At 41.2% G+C, this 23,603-nt stretch overlaps 1 protein-coding gene across 1 annotated transcript; it reads left to right on the top strand.

Annotated features, from left to right (window-relative positions):
- The first annotated feature begins 18 nt into the window (after window positions 1-18).
- On the top strand, window positions 19-23,029 carry gxylt2 (glucoside xylosyltransferase 2). The gene is made up of 7 exons (XM_022223046.2): window positions 19-514; window positions 10,947-11,145; window positions 12,153-12,284; window positions 17,331-17,582; window positions 17,901-18,024; window positions 20,085-20,257; window positions 21,796-23,029. The coding sequence occupies exons 1-7, from the start codon at window positions 198-200 to the stop codon at window positions 21,970-21,972; spliced, it is 1,374 nt and encodes a 457-aa protein (XP_022078738.1). The 5' UTR covers window positions 19-197; the 3' UTR covers window positions 21,973-23,029.
- The last annotated feature ends 574 nt before the right edge of the window (window positions 23,030-23,603 follow it).

Raw genomic sequence — 23,603 nt, forward strand, 5'->3', positions numbered from 1 at the left:
TGGAGCAGCGGAAGCCCCGCCTCCTCTGAATAATCCTCCATGGACGATGAGAAGCAGCTCTCCGCTCTCCATCATCATCTGCAGAAAAATGCGAGCGGGGAGCGGTAAGAAAATGCCAACTCGGACCGCTCTCCCTCCGCCGCAGACATGAGCGCAGCGCCGACCGCCTCTTCCAGCCGCAACAAGTCGCTCTCACCATGCGGATCCACTGCAAAGTAGTTGTGATCGCCGTGTGTTTCGGAGTTTTCCTACTTTTGTACTTTTTGGGGGGCAACGCCGCGGACGATCCGCTGCTCAAAGAAGTTGGAGAGGAGCCGCAGCGGCAACAGCAACGGCAGCAGGAGCAGAAGAAGAAGGAGGAGGTGGTGGAGGAGGAGGAGAGCAGCAACTCTTCCCCGTCGCCCTCCGAGCTCCGGCGCGATGTTGCTGCAAAGTTTGCGGGGAAATCCTCCGCGGGAGTCGGCGTGCGTCCGGAGGAGCCTCGGAAAGAGAGGAGAGGGGTGAATGCAAAGAGGTGAGGGGAGTTTCTTTTGTCCAGTCTTTTCCCACAAAACACACACTTCTGATCTTTTATTATTCTCCTCCTTGCTGCTGTTAGGAAGTTCAACAGTGAGGGTTTTTTTTTAATCACCAGACTGCCCACAGTGTGCTCAAGGACGCAGGATTCACAATAGCCTCATCTGTCAGGGGACACTACAACATGCATCTGCTTCTCTGCCTTTGGTTTCTCTCATTATTTCCTTTTTGCACTCAGATTCGTGGCATGACTAATGTGATTTGGGTTGGAAATAGTGAAAGGGATTTGCGAGAGAGGAGATCAAACAGCAGCGGCAGCAACAACAGGATGATGAATCATCTCCTGACCTCCACATCTTCATCATTTGACCCCTTTTTCATTGAATGTCATCTTCTGAGCACTCAGAGGGCTAAAGGTCACCTTGAGGGACATACATTGGGATTGATAAGAGATGCAGATGTGCACAGCTGGTTTCACTCGAGCTGTCAAAGTCTACCCAAACAATCTTTATGGCGTGAAAAGCTTATCAGGTGTGACTATTCTCCTTTTTTTCTTTCTTTACCTTTAAGTCACCATCTTGTCATTGTCTCAGGCAGAACCTGTCAGCTGCTATTTCTGTCCAAGGACGGAAGGATTATGCTTCCAGCTTTCTAATTCTGGCTCACATTTCCTCCCGGATTGCCATCATTGGCCACAACATTGGTCATGAAGATGCCCACTCTCTAATGCATATACTTTGCTCCAGAAACCTAGCTTGGAAGGTTTTTTTTGGGGTGGGTGGGGGGGAGACGCTGTTAGGTAGATAAAAAGCCATCAAGGCGTTCCACGCTGGGAAAAGGACCTTTTGCGTCCTCACAGAAATCACACTCCTGCATGCGTGCTCGGTGCTGATAAGGGAGATGGGGTGGAAGGGGTCACCAGTGGCTGTTTAAAAAAAGAAAAAAAAAACACGTTGGAAAACGCTCGAGAATGACTGCTGCGATTAGAGGAAGCACGCTGAGAATACAGCCGAAGCTTCTGAAGAACTTTCTTTTGTTCTTTCTCTTTTATTTGCAGCAGCTAAGAGGAAAAAAAGAGTGCAGTTTCCAGGTAGCAGACATACAAATCATGCAAAATAGTCAATGCAAAGGCACTGACAGCTGCACATGTGCTGTAATTATAGAGCTAAATTGTGATTTTAGCATAGAAATTCCTCAGTTATACCTCTATGACACAGAAGTACACTAATATACACACATGTGCACGTCACACAAAATGTCCTATCAATGCATTTTTTCATATATCTGCTCCTTTTATGCTCCATTCCGCCTGTAAATCTGAGCGTCGGACACATTTCCTGTTCAGCTTGCCTAATAGACAAACATCCCTGTTTTTCCTAATTATATCATTTCCTCTTGACACATCACACTGCTTCCCGTGACCAAAAATAGAGGGAGAAGAGCTCCAGCTGCTCACCATGCCCCAAACACCATACATGCATACCGGAGCCTGGTCAGTCATCAGTTAAAACAGTTGCTGCTTTTGCATTCTCAAACAGGATTTTTGCTCTTTTCTTTACTTCAGATCAAACCTCATTTTCTTCCAATTCTTATTTTCCACTATTTGACTCCCCCAACATAGTTGAAAATAGAAATAATAACAGTAGAAATAGACCGATTATCAGCCTGGCTGAATATTATGGCTGATATTTGACATCCTTATTACAGGTATTGGTATTTTTATTGGCTAGTTGCTGATAAATTAAATGCACTATTTCAGGTCCAATACAGCGTCTTCTCTCTCTCTCTGTGGTCTCAGGATTTTTTCTCAAGATGAAACTACAAAAACTGAAGAAGAAACAAACTGTAGACACAGACCAGGAAATTAAGACAAGATCTACTTTATTCATCTTGGAGGAGATTATTTGATAAATGGTAAAAAGTAGTTGAAAGAGGCATGACGAAGCGCAACTATGTCAGCTCCTCTCACAGTGGCTAATGCTATGCTAACGGCTAGTGGCTAACGACTAAGACAGAAGGCAGCCGCAGATTAACCTTAAACAGAATCTGGAAAAAAATAGTTAATAATGCTTTAAGATATGAACCTTAACGGGCAATGAACAGTGCAAGATTATGAAAATGAAGAAGAACAACCACAGGAGACCAACTGATCAATCTCAATCAATGCCACATAAACAAAGAAGAGCGCCCTAATTTAACCACTCCTATTTCTGTTTTACATATTCAGTTATAGTCACCCTTATTAATGTAGAAGCCTAGTGAAGAATGACAGGTTCCCTGCTATCACATGCTCTTAAAACATTACGTTTAATGTATATTGGCGCCAAATATCAGGTATCTGCCTTGCCACATTATCAATACCTGGCATCAGTATCGGTCCTGGAATACCCATATCAGTCGACCGCAACTAAACAGCATCAAATAGTGACTTTTAATCCTCACAGTAATCACATTTTACCTGTAACTTCCACTTCCCCTCGCTCTGATTTCCTCATAATCTTCATTATATGCTCCAGCAGCACAATAATACACGTGTACCTCCTGTATCCCCCTTTTTTGTTCCGCAGCATTAGGGCCTCTGCATCTGCGGGATTAGATTGGTGTTGATACTTTGTGTTGAAACAAATCCCCGGGCCTGTCACTTCAAATATAGTTAAGCAGCATTCCTCGCAGTAAAGAAGTCACTCTCTCGCAGTGACATTATGCATCGCTATAAAAATGTCATCTTGCATGACTGAGCACTCTCTCTGCTCCGAGTGATTCAGAAAATCTCCCTGCTTGCCTGTGCAGCCTCGACGGCGAGGCTGGAGAGGGCTGCTTGTAGGAGCCTCATCAGGGGGAGTTACGTCTCCATGTTAGTTTGGCTAACTCGCTTTTAAATGACTAGCGAATGAGTCATTTAGGGTGTTGAGGCACAAGAAAGATAGGAAGCGAAATCCAGCATTTCTAAAGAGGATGTTAGAGCTGAAGTTTTCCTGGAAGGACAAAGACGATTCTTTGTCCGTGGTGAACAGTCACCTGATTTATGGATAACAGCTACAACTTTGATGCTCAATTACAATTTTTTTTTTCAGGCTTTTCACTAAAGTAAGAATAATCAGTCTACCAACGACAAAGACAATTAGTCTGTTTCAATATGTTTAGCAGAAATTGATGCATTTTTCTGTAATTTTGGGCCATTTTATAAACGCGTTTGTCTCTTTCTTATTCCCAGTTTCTTCTCATTTTGGTGCTAGTGATTCTTCTTTGGCAGTAGCTGAAACCTCCTTGGGGGCTGTCCAGATTACCATGCAAGGATGCCAGAGTTTTGATTTGTACATGGTGTTCTTTGTTTGATGTTGTTGTAAAGTAAATTTTTATGAGTTTTGGGGCGTTGACTCAGTGAAACTAGTGATTAGAAGATGTCAGCTCAGGCTCTGAACATTTGTGATTGGTGTTTTTTAAGTAATGTGGGACATTGATCGTATAATCATGTAAAGCATTCGTTAAAAAACAAAGTTGACGTATTAATAGGTAATAAAAATAATGGCTAGTAGCAGTTAATTTCAATCCCTGGACCACAACCCCCTTGCTTTTATTTCAGTTAGTAAAGGTAATGCAGGTATATACACGAATGTTGATGCTTTAGTTCAGGGGTCACATTCAGCCTAATTTGATATCAAGTGGGCCAGACTGGTAAGAACAGAGCATAGCAAACTATAAAAAAACCACAACTCCGAATGATTTCCTTTGTTTTAGTGCAATAAAGTACAAGAACATTCTAAAAATGTTCACATTTAATGAGCTGTCTTCTTATAAAACATTATGAACAACCTGGAATATCATAACACTTTGCAAAGTCATCCTGCAAGCCGGATTGGACGATCTGGCGGGCCGGATTCGGCCCTCAGGTCATATATTTGACACTCTTGCTTTAGTTGCATGAGGCTGATATGTGACTGAATATTATAATAGACATCAAGCCACGTAGAAGAGGTAGTTGGATGCGCTTGCAAAAGGTTTGGGTGTTTCTGGAAATTTACCCAACTTTGGTTTAGCAGTGTCGACACACTTCTCATGTGATACACCACAGTTTGTCCATAGTTTATTGAGAAACAGCAAAGCTCCCAAATTTTAGATGTGAAGTTAACCACAGTGCCTTGAGGAATCTAACACTCATACTACACACCAAACCTGCTGTGTCGGTGGAAGAATTTGTCAAAGTTGACTTGTGTTGCTATAAGAAATAGGTTGTTTGCTGTCAAGATGACAACGGTGTCCTGAAATGATGAGCTCAGCTTTCTTATCTGCATCAGAGCTGCGTGATATTGGAAAAGAACTCAGCATTGCAATATCTAGATCTTTGTGATATTTAGTGTAATATGAAAACATACGATAATTGTCACCAGATGACTTTTGGAAAGTGAATCTATGGAGAAAATTAAAGATTTTTGCCATTTGAAATCTTTCTCATGTGGTATAACAGCAGGAAAGGCATCCAGAATACTATACAAGATGACATTCAGATCTGGCTTTGCCCTCATAGCCATGCAGAGCTCTGTGGTGCTGATTTAAGGCGTAAAACTAAGTAATTGGCTCGTGTCATGTGGCAGCACTTGCAAGAGACTGATTGGTCAACATCTTACACATGCACGTCAACAAACGCTGTCTTTTAATTAAGTAAAAACAAATTCTGTTCAATCTGACAGACTTCTCCTGTAGATTAGTTATATAAAATGAGAACAGCGCAAGTTTTCTTTTTGTATCAAGCTGCAACAAAAGTTCTACGATGACATGTTTGAGTTCATTTGCGTGAGTTTACGCTGCACTTTTTGCTGTGTGCACTGAGGCGGATGAACTTTTGAGCGCATCCCAGTGTTGATGCTGAAACAATATATTGTGAAGCCCCAATTTACTCCTCCTGCTCGCTGAATCTGTAGCTATGCGCTGTACATTCAGAGGCTGTCCTGATTGGCAGAAGACAGCTAACAGACTACAACTGCCAAAGTTTACCCAGTGGAACCTGCATCTACAAATTTAGATTTCGCCCTAATTGTAGTGGCTTGAGCTATTGGAAACATAATTATTTGATTCATGGGGCGTTATACAGCCACACGAGTTGGCACAATGGTACATTTCAAAACTCTTAGCCATACTTTGCCTCTAGACCTCTTAGATCCTTAGAACAGCTTTTAATTGTTCCACCATTGAGGCTGGTGTTCAGACGAGATGGAGCCTTTTTGGTGACGGCTCCAAAGCTTTGGAGTTTTTCAAAGTTTTATTCTGTTTTCTGTGTGGCTCTTTTGAACATATTTGTGTTGCTGCCTGTCCTATATCATGTACAGCACTTTGGGCAATACATGTTGTTTTAAAATGTCCTATATATATATATATATATATATATATATATATATATATATATATATATATATTCAAAAATATACTATACTATTTGAAATCAAGGGAAGAAAATAGTGTATTAAACTGAATAATTTGTGCACCTTGAGTGTTTAGTGCTGGTCCAATAAATTGTTCAGTGTTTTAGTGTTTCAGTGTTCAGGATAGGGATGTCCGATAATATCAGCCCACTGATAATTTCGGCCCCATATTGACATAAAAATGTAATATCGTCAATATCGTTATCGATTTATTTTTTTTGCCTAAAATGAAAACCGATAAAATAATGCCTGGATTTCGCTGGCATTTACCGGCGCACAAATGATCACATCATCACACTGTGTAGTGAAGCGTGTAAACAGTGTGGCTACAGTATCAAGCTTGCTGTGCCTGACTAACAATATGTCTGTGGTTTGGAATTATTTCCAAGCCCACATATATCGGTAGATATCGGGATCGGAAATTGAGAATTAGACAATATCAGTTATTGTCAAAAAAGCCAGTAATCCTACATCCCTAGTTCAGGATTTTCCCTTCTCAGATCTATGATTTTGAGTCCATATTTTCATGACGCGAACGTGGTGCTCTTTCAAACTGTGTATCCAATATGTCATCAACTTTAGTTAGCACATCTTGGACGAACAAAGAATTCTCTTATTTGTTTTTTCAGCTAGACTCCCTGATGATTGCAAATCATCTGAGAAGGCACTGAAATGAAAACAGATTGTCTGGAGTCTGAGTCATCTAGCTGTGGTTACATCAAGACGGGCTTCATACCAATTTCTAATCTGCTGAAGTGCAAGAATTGTTGAATAAAGTGCAAAAATCCACATCCGGAAGGATTCCCTTCATGTTACATTGCCGTATAGTCTCACCTCTCTGTCTGCTCTGAGGAGCTGAATCCTGTTTCCAGCCCTCATCATCATCATCTGAACGTGTTCAATTTAACGGCTTTTGATGCTTCAAACCGAAGCGAACGTGTCAGATACAAGTCCACCAAATGACCCAGTTCCATTCTGATTAATGAAATCCCTCCAAGGTGCTCTTTGGTTTAGTTTTTACTCTGGCTTTTCACTCTGCACATGTACATTTTTCTTTGACATTATCTTTAAAGGTGCTGCTGTTTTACCCCCCCACCACCCCTTTACATGGTTTGAAAGGCTTGGCTGTGGTGCTTTGTAGGCAGAAGGCCCCTTCTTCTTCTGCTCACTCTGCAGCCAGTAATGAATTCAATGCTTTTGTACCTCTTCTGTGCTTTTTGACTGCTTCCAGATGTGGGGAGCAGTGCCATGACACAAACCATCATGTGTGCAGCGCATGCTTTACGCAACAAAGCTGCTTTTTTTTTTGTTTGTTTTTTTGTGTGTTTCATCATCCCATTTTATACAGAAAGCGTTTCATTTATTTTGCATGACTAAGTGCGACATAATTGCGCTCTTGTAGGAGAGATGGAATGCATTTTTTGGGGTAGGGCAGGAAGAAAAAGGAATGTGTGCTCAACAACCTTGACAGAGCGTCAGCCTTTGAAGCGTGGCAGACAGATTTCTCAGCACCTTCTTGTTCGTCCTAATCTGCCGTTCATCATTGTCCCTCAGCCATGCAGAAAACGAAGTGTCACGCTTGGAGACTGCCCTGAAACCCACCTGTCAAATTTCACTCTTCTTCCCTTCCCATCCATTTTATGGTTCCTTCAGACTCACAGGAAATCCGTGCCTTTTTAGAATTTTAAAACCATTTACCTTCCACTGTTCTCCTCCACGTTGAAACAAAAGGCTCTCTGTTCTTTTTTTTTTCTTGTCTGCCAGTCTTTTTTCCCCTCCCCCACGGCTACGACAACATTTATGTCGAACATGTTGTTGCAACCAGCCTCATGCAGTGTGTGTGTGCAGGAGGACAAGTAGATGATGTTGGCCTTAGCTTCAGGCTCCCCCATTGTACAAATGTTTCCCTATCATAGTGGGAGATACTCGGCACTGCTGAGTGTATTTGAACTCCACGGCAGCACTAGCTCTGCAGAGAGAGCAATTTTTTTTTTACATCAGATAAAGGACCTCCTTGCCTTTGAGCATGGAAGAACAAAGTCCAGTGGGAACTCTCAGAAGTACAGAAGAAAAGAAGTGGTTTTGTGTGCGGTGAAGTGTGGAGGTAGCGTTGAACAACATACAAAGCGCAAATGTCACACTTTTTGAGAAAAACCACTTGATGTTGCACCTTGTCTATTTGGCAGGAGGATGATTTGATATCTTCCCTGAACACTTTGCTTGTTTCCTCTTGTCTTGATTCCCATGAAGCTCCAAATGAATTTTTTTCCGAGCCCTACTACATGTTCATGAAGCGACATGTTTTGGCAGTTCAACGCTGACATGTTGGCAGGTGAGGATGAGAGTTCCCATTGACTGGATGCATCCGCTGGCAGACAGGTGTCCCCGTTTGTGCGTTTTTTTTCTTTGTGGAATCTTTCTAGTGGATGTTGTTTTTGTGTATTCGGTGGCTTCTGGAAGCTTTTAATTCATTCTACTGGTCAGAGTTCCTACTTTGAGGGCTGTGTTTTCAATGTAGCGTTTCTAAAGTATTTGTTTCTGATTGTTCAGAAGATGAAGTTCTAATGCATTTATTGAACGATGAAACAATTTTGGATCAGTTGGACACTCATTTTTGTTGAAAAGTGTATGAGACCTAGCCTAGCCGCGCTAGACAACCCACGGCAACGAATTTAATTCTCTGCCAGGGTGGGTCTAGTTACCCTCCATAAGGCTCGAGGTTGGATTCTCCTAAAACTGGCCGGACCAATCACCATGAAGTGTAGAGTCAGAAGGCGGGCGTAACTAAGTGACGACAGAGGCGCGACGATTCTGACAGAAACAACTGGAAACAACTAGCCTAGCCACGCTAGACAACCCACGGCAACGAATTTAATTCTCTGCCAGGGTTGACAACAAAAACGACAACAGTCGTTGAGCTCCATTAGCACCGACTTTGAATAATCTTTCTGTTAACATGTCTGTAATATACTTGAGCTTCACCCATTGACTGTATAAATAAGGCTTCACCGAACTACCACATCCTCTGATTTCCGGCGCTCTAGGAGCCTATTCGTTGCGCTGATTGGTTGTATACCTACCCAATTGCTGCAGAGTGATTTGATAGACAACCTTTTAGCCCGCCTCCCTCCCTGTCGAGCGTGCCTAGACCCTTGCCTTCAGAGCATGGGTCTAGCAGGGCTAGGCTATATGAGACCATTATGTAGCCGTTATTCTGTATGACTTTATAATCTGACAACTATTGAGTACAGCAAACTGTATAAAGGGCAAGAGTAATACCTTCGTTTGGTAGAAAGGGTTGTTTTTTCACTAGAAAACTAGCTGAGTTTGCTTTGAAAAGTAAATTACGGGTTTCAAATAAAGAAACTAGGACTTTATATGAATGTGTTTCTATAAAAACATTCTAAATCTGTAACTTGTTACCCTGAGTGTTGCTGATAACATTTCAATGGCTAATTTTAGATGAATAAAGTCCGTCTGTCAGATATCTGCAATTAAGAGGCTTTTGTGACCGAGAAATAACATATTATCAATTTTGACACAAATGGGATAATGAGAATCATATTTGGAGTCTGCAATTCCAAGGAATGCAGAATAATATCCTCATTATATCAGCAGCTAATGGAGAAAAGAGGAGAAACAACATTACATATGAAGCATAAATGGGAATTGAATTGGGTGTGGATATGTCAAAAGATGAACAGATTAATATATGAGGAACGCAGTCTTTCACATCCTCTTTGGAAGGAGCGCAGTTGGAAGAATGTAATTCGATTTTTTTACACTCAAAATTCAGAGCAAATACTCGACCATAGCACAACCATGCCGGAGACAATGTGGGTCAATAAATTCAGAATATTCTCATGAATTTGTGGAGTTTTGGGGCGCTCAGAAGACACAGTGTCAAGGAAAGTGGAGAAATGTAAGAAGGGAGGCAAAACAAGACACTGAAGTATTGAATATGCAACAGGAATGAACAGGACAATCCACAGCTATCCATGCGTTCTGGCTTTTTTAATGTATGTGATTTAATTGTTATGAATAAGCAATAAAAATGAAGCTTCGAGAAAAAAAACTGTCAGCCTTGAACCCTTTTGGTCACATTTACAAATGCATGTTCAGGAGCTGAGCTTTGTTCAGACGCTTAAATGGAATTGTCAGATTTTGTATTTACATATGGTGAAACCTCTATCAGCCAAGTCAAACGATGCACAATTTTTTTCTGATGTAACCACAAAAGTTGTGTTTTAAATCAATGTTATCTTTACTGCAACCATGCTGTGCTGCTGCAACGAAGCAGATAAATGCACTATTTTTATAAAGCTGAAAACATATTTTTTTTGAAGCAAATGGGAATTTTAAGGGCACTTTTAGCAAGCAAGAAGTTAATAACTACTGTGGTAGTGCAGTGGTGTTCTTAAAGGCTTTCCCACCATGCCATTAAACTCAGCAAAGTTTAAGGGGAATCCTGACCTGCTATGTAATTTTGGGTATTTTTGTACAAAAAACTAAAATGTTAATGGGCATGTATGAGTAGGTATTAAAGAGCCATCAGGATGCGTTGGATTAAGTAAACTAGAAATATGTGCATCAGCTAGAGCGGAAGAGGAAGTTTCAAATGTCTGTGTGTGTCTCAGTAATTTCATTTCCTATGTTTTGACTCAAGCGTACTGTAGTCCATCTGTTGAGCACAAATTGCTCTTCACAAGCTCTGCAGGCCAATTTAGCAGCGATGAGTGAGGCAAACGGGGTTTGTAACCGTCAGCAGATCCAAACCCTCTTCCACATCCCCCCCTACATGTGGCCTTGGCCCATTTAGATCTAAAAACACTGCTGGGTGAAGAAAACTGCACATCCTGCACATCATTTGTTCAATGAATGGAGGCATTTTTTTTTTAAATCTCCGTGTCCTTATTGTTCCATTTTTATTAAAAAAAAGATAATAGAACAGTGTGACTGCTGGAATTGTTTTCTTTTGTACAAGCAGCTCATCCTCATTCCTGTGTTTTCTAGTAAACCGCGGAGCAACGTGGCCCGACGTGTGACCAAGCGTTCCCGGGCCGAGGAGTTCATGCACTTGGCTGTGGTGGCTTGTGGGAATCGTCTGGACGAGACCCTCACCATGGTTAAATCGGCCCTCCTGTTCAGCATAAAGAAGATCAAGTTTCACATTTTTGCTGAGGAACCTTTGGCCCCGAAGTTCGAAGAAAGGGTAAGACGCTCATGCTGTGCTGAGGGCATAAATATATGATTACAGTGCAACAACGCATAATCAGCTGAAGCGCTCTTTTTCTGCATGTGTTCAGTCGATCTTTTCTGCAAAGCCTCTGATTTAATGCAGCACGTTTAACACTCCACCTCCTCTTTGCAATAGGTGACATCAAGATCAGAGCAGTTTTTAACTCTGCTGCTCTGACTCACTCGAGTACAGACATATAACCCTTTTATCTCAAGGCCTGAGCGTAATATATCACCAAGACACCGCACTTTTTTCCCTCAGCACCGTGCAACACTTCAAAGTCACCTTTACAGAGGGGCCGGGCATGACTTTGATTAGTTCCACTGATACAGTAACTAACAGTCTGTTAACATCACCTCAATTAATAGACCTCAAGCATCACCTCGAGTAGTTAAAATGTAAATCCTAAACCTGTGAGCCTGCCTGCATGAGTGCAGTGAATCAATGCCACGTGTAGAAAATTCCCTTGTGGAAGACGTGGTAGTCGGGGCCCTGATAATGTAGCACATATGCTGGGTTTGAGCAGCGAGGAGCTTACGACCAGCCGCCGTGATAAGAGGAACGGTGTGTGCTTTAAGAAAGGTTGGTCTCAATCTCCGTTGATCCCCTGTCCTTGTCAGCACAAACCCTGCCAAATGCTTGCAGCGGTCTCGCTCTTTTCACGGCCAACCCATTTAAACTGATGATTACAGAGGGATTCAACGACTAACACTGGATAACAGGAGCTTCGGCAATACAACGTGGACTTCAAGATGGTGCCTTTTCTTGTTTAGACTGTGGCTTTTTGATAAAACAACAGCTGGCGGCCACAAAACAATGTTTTAATTGCCACCTCTACACGCTGATGATAAGACTGTGAAAAGACAGAGAGGCAGATTAGCTTTCAGTGTAATTATTGTTTATCCCGACTCTTTCTCACGCATTCAGCGTCCATTAGACACTTCCTCGGTGTAACATGTGGTATGTTGTTTTACTTGCAGCTGAAGCAGTGGCCTCGCGACATCTCAGCCAAGTTCCAGTTCAGCATCTACCCCATCTCCTTCTCTGTGGGCAACGCCGACGAGTGGAAGAAGCTCTTCAAGCCCTGTGCAGCTCAGAGACTCTTCCTCCCTGTAAGCCAGCAGCACTTATCTCACCTCACATCCTCGCCACACTTAATGTCATTAACGCGGCATTATAAAAAAAACGCCATTAGCCAATTTCATTTCTGGCTAGACAGCATTTTCCAAAGCCTTTATTTCCTTTCACTGCATGGTTAGAATTAATTACCTGCGTGATTATTGATGACTTCACGCCGCTTCTGCAGCACTTACTTAAAAAATAAGCAGCCTCCAGAGACCGAATCCGGTAATTTCATCAAGTGAAAGCTTGTGCCTGGATATTGATTTTCTTTTTCTACTCGTGTTCATTGAAAGAACAGCCAGTTTACTTACCATGTAATGAACATATTGCAGGTCAAACGGATCCATAGCTGTTTTTCTCTCGCTGCAAGGCAATCAATGGACATTCAATATTCGCTTTATGAAGAACACCTACTGAGCACCTTGTACTCTTGCCTCTACGATAGAATTATTTAAGAGCTGAGTCGGTCCCTCTTGGTTCAGTACCATCTCTTAATTCTGCAGATGTTGCAGAAATCCTAATCCAGCTATTCTTCAAAGTGTACTGCTGCACTCCCATTGCACAAAGCTGTCAGCCTGACTTCGATGTGCTCTGAGTTGACACACTGCTAGGGTCAAACCAGCATGTACACTGCAGGGCCTCCACTGAGAAATTGCTGGTATGTATTGGTGTTTTCAAGCAGAACTTTTAACCCCATACAGAATGCTAAATCTGTGCACATGGAACAATGTCAGTCCATTCTCCTTGGGTCAAGTCATGTTGGCAGCAGGCTAAGCAGTGCGTTTTACACATTCCTCTCCCTAGTGACATTTTCCAGTTTTGCTGGAGGAGCCCAAGGCGTACCAGGGCTATAGGAGATGCGTAAATCCTTCCAGTGAGTGGGGAAAGCTCTGGGGTCTCCTATCAGTTGGATGTACCCAGAAAGCCTCCAAAGAAAGGCTCCCAGGAGACATCCTAATCAGATGCCTGAACCACCTCAACTGGCTCCTTTCAGCTTTAAAAAGCAACGACTCCACTCCGAGCTCGATATCCCCAAGATGTCTTTAAAGTTGAGTCCAGCCACCTTAGGGAAGAAACCCATTTCGATAACCGCAATCTCATTCTACCCAGAGCTCATGATGATGGGTGAGGGCTGGAACGTAGACCGATCGGTGAATAGACCGCTCAGCACATTACTGCTGATGTTGCTCCAACAACCTGTCCATTTCATGCTCCATTTTCCTGAGTTAGCGTAGCGGCTGGGCTAAGAGTCATCGTTTCCAAATCAGAAGCCATGATTCTCTGCCGGGAACCAGTGGGTTGCTCCCTCCAGGTTGGAAGTGAGTTGCTGCCCCAAACAAAAGAATTTTTGTCAAATATCTTAGGATGTGACTCACACGTGATGGGAAAATGGAATATAATGGTGGTAAATCTGACAATAACAACAGACATTTGCTTTACTCATTATATTCTGCATCATTGTGGTATTTATTAAACCAACTGTATAATGTTTGCATGATGCTGGGAAGTACACTGCTCAGTTAATTACCTTTCCCATTAAGGTCAGGTCAGTGGTTTGGTTAAAATCAAGCAACATTTCCCGCAGTGATTTTTTTCCCCACTAAGCAGCAGCTCAGTGCAACCAAACTATTTTATTTTCTCTAGAAGAAAACCACTCATACACTGCATCCAACACAATATTCTTCACCTGCACCTTCACATCAGCCGGTCAGGAGAGAATCAAGCAGTGTACTGGTTAGCTGGTAAAGAGCAGAGAGGACGTTTTGAGGAAAGTAGCTTTTACTGGATAGATGGTGGCTTGGGTGTTCCATTGTCACTCGGTGTCTTTGCTCTAATCTAGCCACCTCCTACTGCAGCAGCTCTTCCCTTATTTAATGACTGTGACATTTAAAAGTCATCACATGTAAATGTGAAAGGAAGTCAATATGTTAGCACCACTAATTCTGTTATTATCTGTCTCCTGGCTGCATCCATCTACCGAACGGAGCTTTAAAATGATTTGACGAGGTGCCGCCTTTCTACTAACTGTAGTCTATATATGGTAAAGGTATAGTCATATGAAAATGTAAGTACAAAGTGAGAGTTGTTGTTTTGGGGGGGGGCATATTTGGACAAGCCTCTTTGAAAACAGTGCAAACAGGTAAATGTGATGTATTTGAACAAAAACACAAGAAAACCTATCTTTTTTGATAATTTATTCAACAAAAATATCAATAGGTGTTATTTACTTCACTGGAAAGAATAGACAGTTCAGATATGTACCAAAGGAGGTAGTATTGCCAGAAGTGACCACCAATCACTGACATCAGCTTGTTGATATTTGTGACCATTCTTCCTGCAGAATTCCTTTCCTTCTAAGATATTTGAAGGGTTTCTTGCAGCTACTGCTCTGCATTGTGGAGGGATTTGAAATGAGCAGTTGGCTTTGACAAGGTCATTCCTTAACCCACCATGTTTTTCTTTTTGAGCCTCCTCTGTGGACCTGCTGGTGTGCTTAGGATGAATAATGCATTGATAGGTGGACCTCTTCGATTTCAACTTTTGAAATCTTCACTCACTCTTTGACAAGATCCAGACTCCACAGTTGGCACAAACCTGAACTGTAACATTTCTATCAGCCTGCTGCACAGTTGCTGTGAGGTTCCTCTCTTGAAACACTGTCTTTGTTTTGTACCAAACATGTCTGCTCTTACTGTACCCAAACAACTCTTGTTGCAGTCTACACCACATTATTCCAAAATGTCTGCTCTTTGGCTTTGGGTTGATTGAAAAACTGTAGTTGTACTCGAATTGTTCACTTTAGAGACCAAATGTGTTTTTCCTGGCACATAGCCCATGCAGGCCAAATTTGTGCAGTCTCATTCGGATTCTAGACACAGCACTTTGACACCAACAACTGCCAGAATTGCCTGCAGATCCTGTGATTAAATTCTGGGGTTCTTTAAGACTTTTAGCTTTTGGGAAGAATTTGCTGAGTCCTAGACAAACTGGCAGTCATTTGAAATCTATACCACTTGTGGATAATCTTTCTTACAGTAGAATAAGTCACTTCAAATAAATGAAAGATCTTTGAAAAATACAGTGGAAACCCAAGGCACCAAAGCCTAAAAGTTCAGGTTATGAGAAACCTCAAGTTCAATTTCTGCTGAAAGCTGCCTATAGTCTACAGAGCCTGACTGAAAACCATACCCTGGTATTCATGGCAGGTTCTTGGATGCATTGCTACGCCAGCTACATAATACTCTGCAGCTCTTTGGAACTGCCTTTCATTAAAAGCTTTTCTTATCATTTAATTTGCAACACTGCAGTGAACGGTGGCTTTTTCAGTTATGAATTCTCACGTCACAATACGTTTATATCTGTTTAATTTATTTGACATCGTCGTGGAGGGGAGCTTAAAGAGAAAAATTTTGTTCATTTTGTGGCCATTCAGCCTTTTTAGTGGTTTCTAATCTTTTGTAGGAATTGAGTTGTTTACAGTTTAACCACAGCAGAAGCATTTATACAGACTGAGAAATATGTGTTGTCCTATTCACAGAAGCCATTCACAGCTTTGCAATGATATGCAAAGCTGTGAATGTATACACACACGGAAATAGGCGGTCTGCTGCTCTGTCAGCTGCTGTCAGCAACAGAATCCAACAAAAACAGAACTACTCTGCTGCTCAGACTTCATCGTCCTAGTTAGCAGTATTTCAGCTCTGTCCCACAGAACCTCCATCTGCCCACATATTCTAAATGCCATATTGTAATTGATATAGATATGGCATTAGTCCTGTCCTGCAATATACACTGGGATGTTCCTTTGACTGTCTGACCTGCAGAATAAGCAGTTTAAACTCTGAAAGCTTCCCAACTCTGAATATTGCCTCCATGGCAGTGAGGAGTAAAACCCAAATCTTATGTGAGCCAAACTCTATAATTTTTCAGCCGTGCACTGAGGCACAATACATCAGCTGATATGGGATGTAATTATCTTTAATTCATCTTATTGTTCTCAGCTGACAGTAGAAGTCAGCATTTTCTTGTGCGGCTGCAGCCCACAGCTTCAGTGTTGGATGATGTGTGAATTCTTAGTTGTTCTTCCAAAGATCTCCTCGAACTTTATTCTGACTTAATATTTTTGGAATTTTTCGCACTATTTTCAGTTATGGGCCAAAATTTTAAAATGCTGGAGCTTGGCAGCTGTTGAATGCTGAACAACATTCAAGGTCCCTTAAATCACACAGTGTTTTCACGCATTTAGTTAATCTGATCTGGACTTAACCTCTTGATGCTATCTGTTGCTTTACCGTTAAGTTTTCTTAATATTTGAATTAGTAGGTGTCAGGTTGAGCAAGCTGTTTGTGCAAACACAGAAGTGTGGTATGACACTGTGGGGAAAATGTGCTTTTTTCCCCCTTCTATGAAGTGTTATAGCCCATGTATCAACAGCAGTTTTACATCATTTTAATGCCAGTCTGCAACTACTTTATTCCAGACAGAAAAATGTCCACAGCTACTGGATGGATTGCCATTATCTGTGGTGCAGGGGTCATGTTTCTCTCAGGATGGATTCTATTAATTTCCCTCCTGACATTTAGCGGCATCACCGTGTTTTGTTTTCGTCCAAAACTTTTCTTTTCTAAGTACCTGAAAAGCTAATAACGAATAACAGCTGTGCATTCTGCTAATTAGCAAATATTAGGACGGATGCAGCCTCAGTAGATGGAGATGGTGAACTTGTTTTCATACATCCAGTCTAATCTTACATGAAGCGTGAAACATCGTTTTTCTATCATTAGCAGAGCAGACAGTCAGCCTGCTGCTGCGCAACACAACAGTCATAAACTCACTGAACAAAAACTCACATTAGTTTTCCTGCTAAAGTGACTTTCTTATCTAACTCGCAGACATCTTATCGTACATCTCGGCTTGCTGAACGCGCCACCAGACGACAATGCATCAGTTTGCAGACTAGATAGCTAAACGTGCCTCCAAATGTCCCTTATTGTGTGGCATCAATCCTGTACTAATGGTTGGAATTGTGCTCCCAGGTCATACTGAAGGATGTGGACTCACTGCTGTACGTGGACACGGATGTGTTGTTCCTGCGGCCCATGGATGATATCTGGAGTCTCCTGAAGTCCTTTAATAAGACGCAGCTGGCAGCGATGGCCCCAGAACACGAGGTGCCCAAGATTGGTTGGTACAGCCGGTTTGCTCGCCACCCTTTCTACGGAGTCACAGGGGTGAACTCTGGCGTCATGCTGATGAATCTCACCAGGATCCGCAGCACGCTGTTCAAAGTAAGGTCAAACCCCCGTTCTTCAGACAGTCTGCTGTGATTTCCATTTTGCATTCTGATGGGTTTGTTTCTTTGAGCCCACGTCACAGGCTGAGAGCTCTGAGTGGGCTCTGATTGAAGCGTTTCAGATTACCACGCTAGCATCACAGCGTTTTGCCCTCAGAGCTCAATTTAGCAGCTTTAGTACCGGCAGCAGATTGAAAATGGAAGCTGGAATGTAAATGCGCTCCTCCTTTGATGATTTGTTTTTCAGCTTTGCGGAAAAAAAAAATGAAAAAAGGCGGCACTTGAGCTGTTGTTGTTGATGTTGGTATTTCAGAACAGCATGATTCCTAGTGGTCTGTCATGGGAGGATCTTCTCCATCCGCTCTATCAGAAGTACAAGAACCACATCACCTGGGGGGACCAGGACCTCCTCAATATCATCTTCCACTACAACCCAGGTACATAGAAAACACATCAAAACACACAAAGGATTCAGAATGAATGAAATGATCTATTTAAGACCTAATCAAAACGTTAAACTGTATAAATAAATGCATTTTGAATTATTGGTCTGCACACAATCAACACAGCAGTTTCACACTATCAACATGTTCGTATAAACTGCCCTTTATTTCACTGCTTACAAACCAGTCTACACCATGAATCTGGTTCAGTAAACATGAGGTTGTGGCTGCAGGCAACAGCAGACTGGGTTCCAGCTGCAGCGGCCAGATGTGGGCATAAACTGCTCAGAGGCATCGGCAGTGCTGGCATCGCCGATGTTTGCCCGACATCAGAGCCGAGCGGACTGTTTGTTTTAAACGTTAAGACTTGGAGAGGAATATTCATGTTGGTCCATCACCATGTTTCTGACCTCTTTTTGCTTCTTGCTCAGCAGTCAGGAGAGTCTTTGATCTGCCTTTAAATGAGGATCTGATGGTGTTTAAAAGGAATCAGATGGAGCTGGCATTTAGATTCATGTTGTTTTTGGCAGAAATGGCCAATCCTCATTATATGTACCCTTGTATATTATTGACTTCTCATGTTATATATATATATATATATATATATATATATATATATATATATATATATACTGCTCTACATCAGATCTCGATGACGAAAAGATTGAAGTTGAAAATCTTTATTGATGAACACTTATGATGCAGTGTCTATATACCATACACAGGCCAATAAGTGTTAAAATGCATCAAATCTGTAGCTATTGTGGGTTCAAATAACCAAATATGCACTCAAAAAAGATAAAAAATTGCAGCATATAAATAGTCTTCTTTCTGATTTAGAGAAAACAAAAATTGTGGTTATGGTTGGAAAATTATATATTATAGAATAGATCATTTTGTCAGTTGTGCACAAATATTTCTGAGCTGTTCAACTGCTGCCAATTTTTCAATCAGTGAGTTATTAACTGTAAACAACTACCTTAAAATGCAGCTTTATTTATTTGTGATGATGCTAAGGATGACAAGAGAGAGATGAGAATGATTTATTGGTTTGCTCGATGCGGTCGTGTCAGTTGGGGCACTGAACAGGAAGCTGGATGACCCCACTTTCAACATTATTTGTCTCAGAAATCATTCAGACAGCTCTTAATGACTGACAACGTGATCCTGTCCTCCCCAGTGTCCACCAAGTCATAATATTACTATAATATACTTAAAATTTGACATGTGTGTTTCTTTTTTGTTCAGTATATTGGAAGATTTATGCTTCCTTTTATACTCGATGTTCACTATTTGCACTATTCACACCTGGCAGCTGTAATTTAATAATCATCAGCCGCTGCAGGTGGAGGCTGATTGCTTGCAGTGTAAACAACTCTATTATGTGTTATTTTGCTGTCTTTGTTTAGATGCAAATAAATAAACAGAGAAACATTAAAAATTTTCGGGGAGATGATGCTGTTTTCCGTCTTCCGTTATTTCTTTTTCCCCTTCATGTTGTTCATAAGTTACACAACAAGACATGACAGATGTTTTTACATGCACATTTTAACTATCAGTTGCATTCAAAACATTCTGATAACATATTATTTTTGTGCATCAATGGCTGTAGCCAAGCAGCCAAAGCCGAGGCCAGAGAAACAGTCAACAACATGTCAAATCTTGAATGCGGAAAATTGGAAAGCTCTTTAATTAGAATGAATGGGAAGCATTGTGTTCATATTGATACAGCAATTGTGGTTTGACATATCCTCCTACTGCTGCTCGCGTGGTTAGTTTTCTCTCCAAGAACGCTGCGTTCTTTTACAAATGATTTAAAGTGTGGGCACTGTGGTCACATCTGCATGTTTAATTATAATTATCCAACTCATAAAGCATGAATTAGAAGAAACAGAGGAAAAGCTTTATATTGTACGTATGGGTAGTTCTGTCTCACATCCCTGAATATGGACCGTATGTTCTGTTCTCCTGATGTCCAGATTCTAGAGAGACACACATGTAATGGTTTCTGCTGAATGTATCGGTGATGTTGTCTTCCTCTGTTTTCCCCACAGAGTGTCTCTTCATTTTTCCCTGTCAGTGGAACTACAGACCCGACCACTGTATGTACGGCAGTAACTGTAAAGGCGCTGAGGAGGAGGGCGTGTCCATTCTCCATGGCAACCGCGGAGTGTATCACGATGACAAGCAGCCAGCGTTCAAAGTGGTCTATGATGCAATACGTGATGTGAGTATCCCAGTAAGATCTTCAGGTTTAATCACTGACAGTCTGATTCATAGCGCCCTCTGTTGAAACGCCGCTGCTGGACATATTGTGAGAGGAGGTTGGAACAAAAGGTTCCACCACCATTGAAACACAAAAAATACTGAATCCTATGCTTTATTCATTCCTGTAGGTCATGAACACTTATTTCGCTAAGGTGGATAATTGCAATGAGTTGAATTGATCAAACTAGAGATGAACAGAGCCGTAAACTTCAGCACTAGTGGCTACAAAAATGCACAGTTTTCACAGGTGTAACTAATCACGTCTCCAACGGCTGCATTCCATTTAGCTGTGTCAGTTTCACTGCCCTCGTTAATGTTATTAATTACAGCTGTGCTTTTTCGACGATGGCACAGGAAAACATCTGCTTGAAAGTACAATCACTATTACATGCGTATAATTCAGTGCTAATTCAAAGTCAAACAGGATTTTTTTTTTATTTCCTAGTGATTTATTCAAGCAAAAGTCAAATTATTAAAGGCAAAATAACAGTGTTTAGTGTAACTGTGTGTGTGTGTGTTTTTTAATACAGTTTTTGCAGCTAACATTGTCCACAAACATGCAGCCCTGCACAGCTTATTTTCCTAAAACTTTCATTTCATTGGGGGGTAATGTGAGTAGAATTAGAAGTGTTGAGGTTATACTGATACTGATAGTAACCATGATATTTAAAAATTAAATATTCATATCATTTTAATCGTACACTTATGACATTTTCATAAATAATCTACCACCTATCTGGCTGACACTCCATCATAGGGACAGCATGCATTACAGTTCTTTTTACAGATTCAGGTGTAATAAAAGAAGAAGGAAAAAGAGGAAATTGACTAATGGCAGTACTATTTTTCACATTTTTTGAATGAATAATGCTAGAATATCATTATCATTAATTATTTTGGCCGTAGTAATTGTATATGACAACCCTGCCAAGAATATATGGAACAATCTGCATTATAGGAGCATTATTACTCTTTAACCAGTGAGAGGAGAAAAACTAAATACTTCTCAGTTTGTGCTTCTAATACAGTTTGACATATTTAGTCCAGGGAAGCTGCTGGCCAAGCCCTGTTAAAAGAGGAGAAAATGCTCCTTCTAGCAACAGCCCCAGGGTAATACACAGAAGCATATTCCCCACGTGTTGTACTGTTCCTTTAACAGCTTCCTGTGGCTCAAAGAAAAAGAGCAGCTATGAGTATTTATTTTGTAATGCAAATTCTCTCCTCTTGCTCGCATTAAACAATCTGGGTCAGTTTTTAAATTTAGAATTTGTTGTCTCCGGCAGCAGAGTCGGTTCCCTCCCCTGCTCTGCCGAGATAAGCCTCTTAAAGATGAGCCGAGCCGTAATTTCTGATTAATACGGAGCCCCACCCCACCCCTGCTGACAGAAAGTGTAAATACCATTTAGCGTGTGATATGCTCCATTAAAAAAAAACTATCAAACTGAAAATAGCTTTTGGGATCGACGCTGACACAGGACGATGTCTCTGTCTCTGCAGTTTCCCTTTGAGGACAACATGTTCCAGTCGCTCTTCTACCCCATCCAGACCAAGTTCCTGGACACGGTCAACACCCTGTGCGGTCGGATTCCTCAAGTCTTCCTCAAGCAGATAGAAAAGACGATGAGGAAGGTGTTCGAGGACAAAGTGGTGCGACACGTCAGACCACACAAATAACAGAGAAAGTGGACTCCCTGTGGATTGTGTGTCACACCAACATGCCTCAGATCGAACTGGTGGCTCTGCGTTTGCAGTTTTCAACATGACACCTCTTTGATGAAGGGTCTTCTAAACATTGTGATCCTCTGGTGATGGGTAAATAAGGTCAGGAGCCTATACAGGAAAGCATGCAGTGCTGGTCAGTGATGCCACAGAATAGGTTTGCCTTATTGCTGTCTTTGTTTTTGTGTGCGTTGATGAAATGGGTGAGAATGTTGGAAATCGACAGTGAAAAAAGACTGAAATGATTTCTTTATCAAGAATAATGAAACTATCAGCTCATCTCAAGTGTTAAATAACACATGAAGGAACACTTTTGTCAAGTAAGTGTTGCACTAAAGCAGCAGCCTTCTTTTTCTCTCCTCGTGAACATTTTTTGAATTGTTTCTCCTCACCATTAGGGAGGAATGCGCCACACAAAGGCAACTTTGGACAGCTTTACTACGTGGAGTAGTAGATCCATAAACCACTCCTCTGAAATTGTGAATGTTTTACCAGCAAATAACTTGAAATGTGAGTCTGGTGTGAATGAGAAGTATCTGTTCTGCAGTTTCCAAATGCCACTGACAGTATTAAATACAGCACAACAGATGAAATATGGACTTTTATGTTAAATACCGAATGTTAAAATGCACTTTGAGAATGATATTAGGACTTAATGGTTTTTTTGTTTTGTTTTTTTGTACACATCCACATTTGATGCAACACCGACCGAATCAAAACCAAAAGTGCTAGAATTTTAAAAAAGAGTGACAGAGTACAGCTGATTATGTGCCATATAAATATTAATGTCTGCCATGTTCACTATTAGAGGACGATGAATGGTGTAGATGTGTGTTTGAGAGGGAATCTTAGCTTGTAATATGACCTGTGGTCTGTGGTGAACATATGAGTCATATGTTTTTACATTACTCTCGGTGTGGTGTAATGGTCTAAATGTATCAAATCATTCAACCTGGAAACTGAAAATGGCTGTACAGTCAACATGTGTTTCTAAATAAAACAATGCAATGTACTGAGCCTGATGCAGCCTCATTTCTGCACTTATTTGATAATATGCCATTTTTGTGGATGGAAATAAATGAATGTAATGCAAATTGATGAAATGCAATCCTCTTAAAATTGTATGTCAGTCACAGAGTCACGCCAGATACACAGTACAGTACACATCCATGGGGTAGAAGGTTCCTCATCCTTTGTTTCGACAATATCTGCATTTATGTTTTGATTAATACTTGATCTGGTAATATAATAATTCGAAAGTGATTTGAAACTGAACAGAAAGAGCCTGTCTCTTTAGGTTTTCCAACAAATTTAGTGCTTTAAATCTATTTTCAGTGCCTGAATCAATAAAATCACCTTTACAAATGTACAAAGACATATGTTAACCAATTATTTTTAATTTATTGCATGCACAATTACATGTATACAAATAGTTAAAAGGCATGGAAACTGTAGGGTGGCATGGTGATGCAGTGGTTAGCGTTGCTGCCTGACAGCTTTTTGTGGAGGACCTTTCTGTGTGAGGTTTGCACATTTCCCCTGTACCTGTGTGTGTTTTCTTATGTAACAAATGAAAGGTAAGTCAT

Source organism: Acanthochromis polyacanthus, chromosome 5, assembly GCF_021347895.1.
Source record: "Acanthochromis polyacanthus isolate Apoly-LR-REF ecotype Palm Island chromosome 5, KAUST_Apoly_ChrSc, whole genome shotgun sequence".
NCBI lineage: Eukaryota > Metazoa > Chordata > Actinopteri > Pomacentridae > Acanthochromis > Acanthochromis polyacanthus.

Bases quoted from the DNA above. Each gene is read 5' to 3' on its own strand.
- gxylt2 (XM_022223046.2), top strand. From the start codon at position 198: ATGCGGATCCACTGCAAAGTAGTTGTGATCGCCGTGTGTTTCGGAGTT. The intron at 515-10,946 runs GTGAGGGGAGTT...TGTGTTTTCTAG, and splicing joins AGAGGGGTGAATGCAAAGAG to TAAACCGCGGAGCAACGTGG. The intron at 18,025-20,084 runs GTACATAGAAAA...TTTTCCCCACAG, and splicing joins CATCTTCCACTACAACCCAG to AGTGTCTCTTCATTTTTCCC.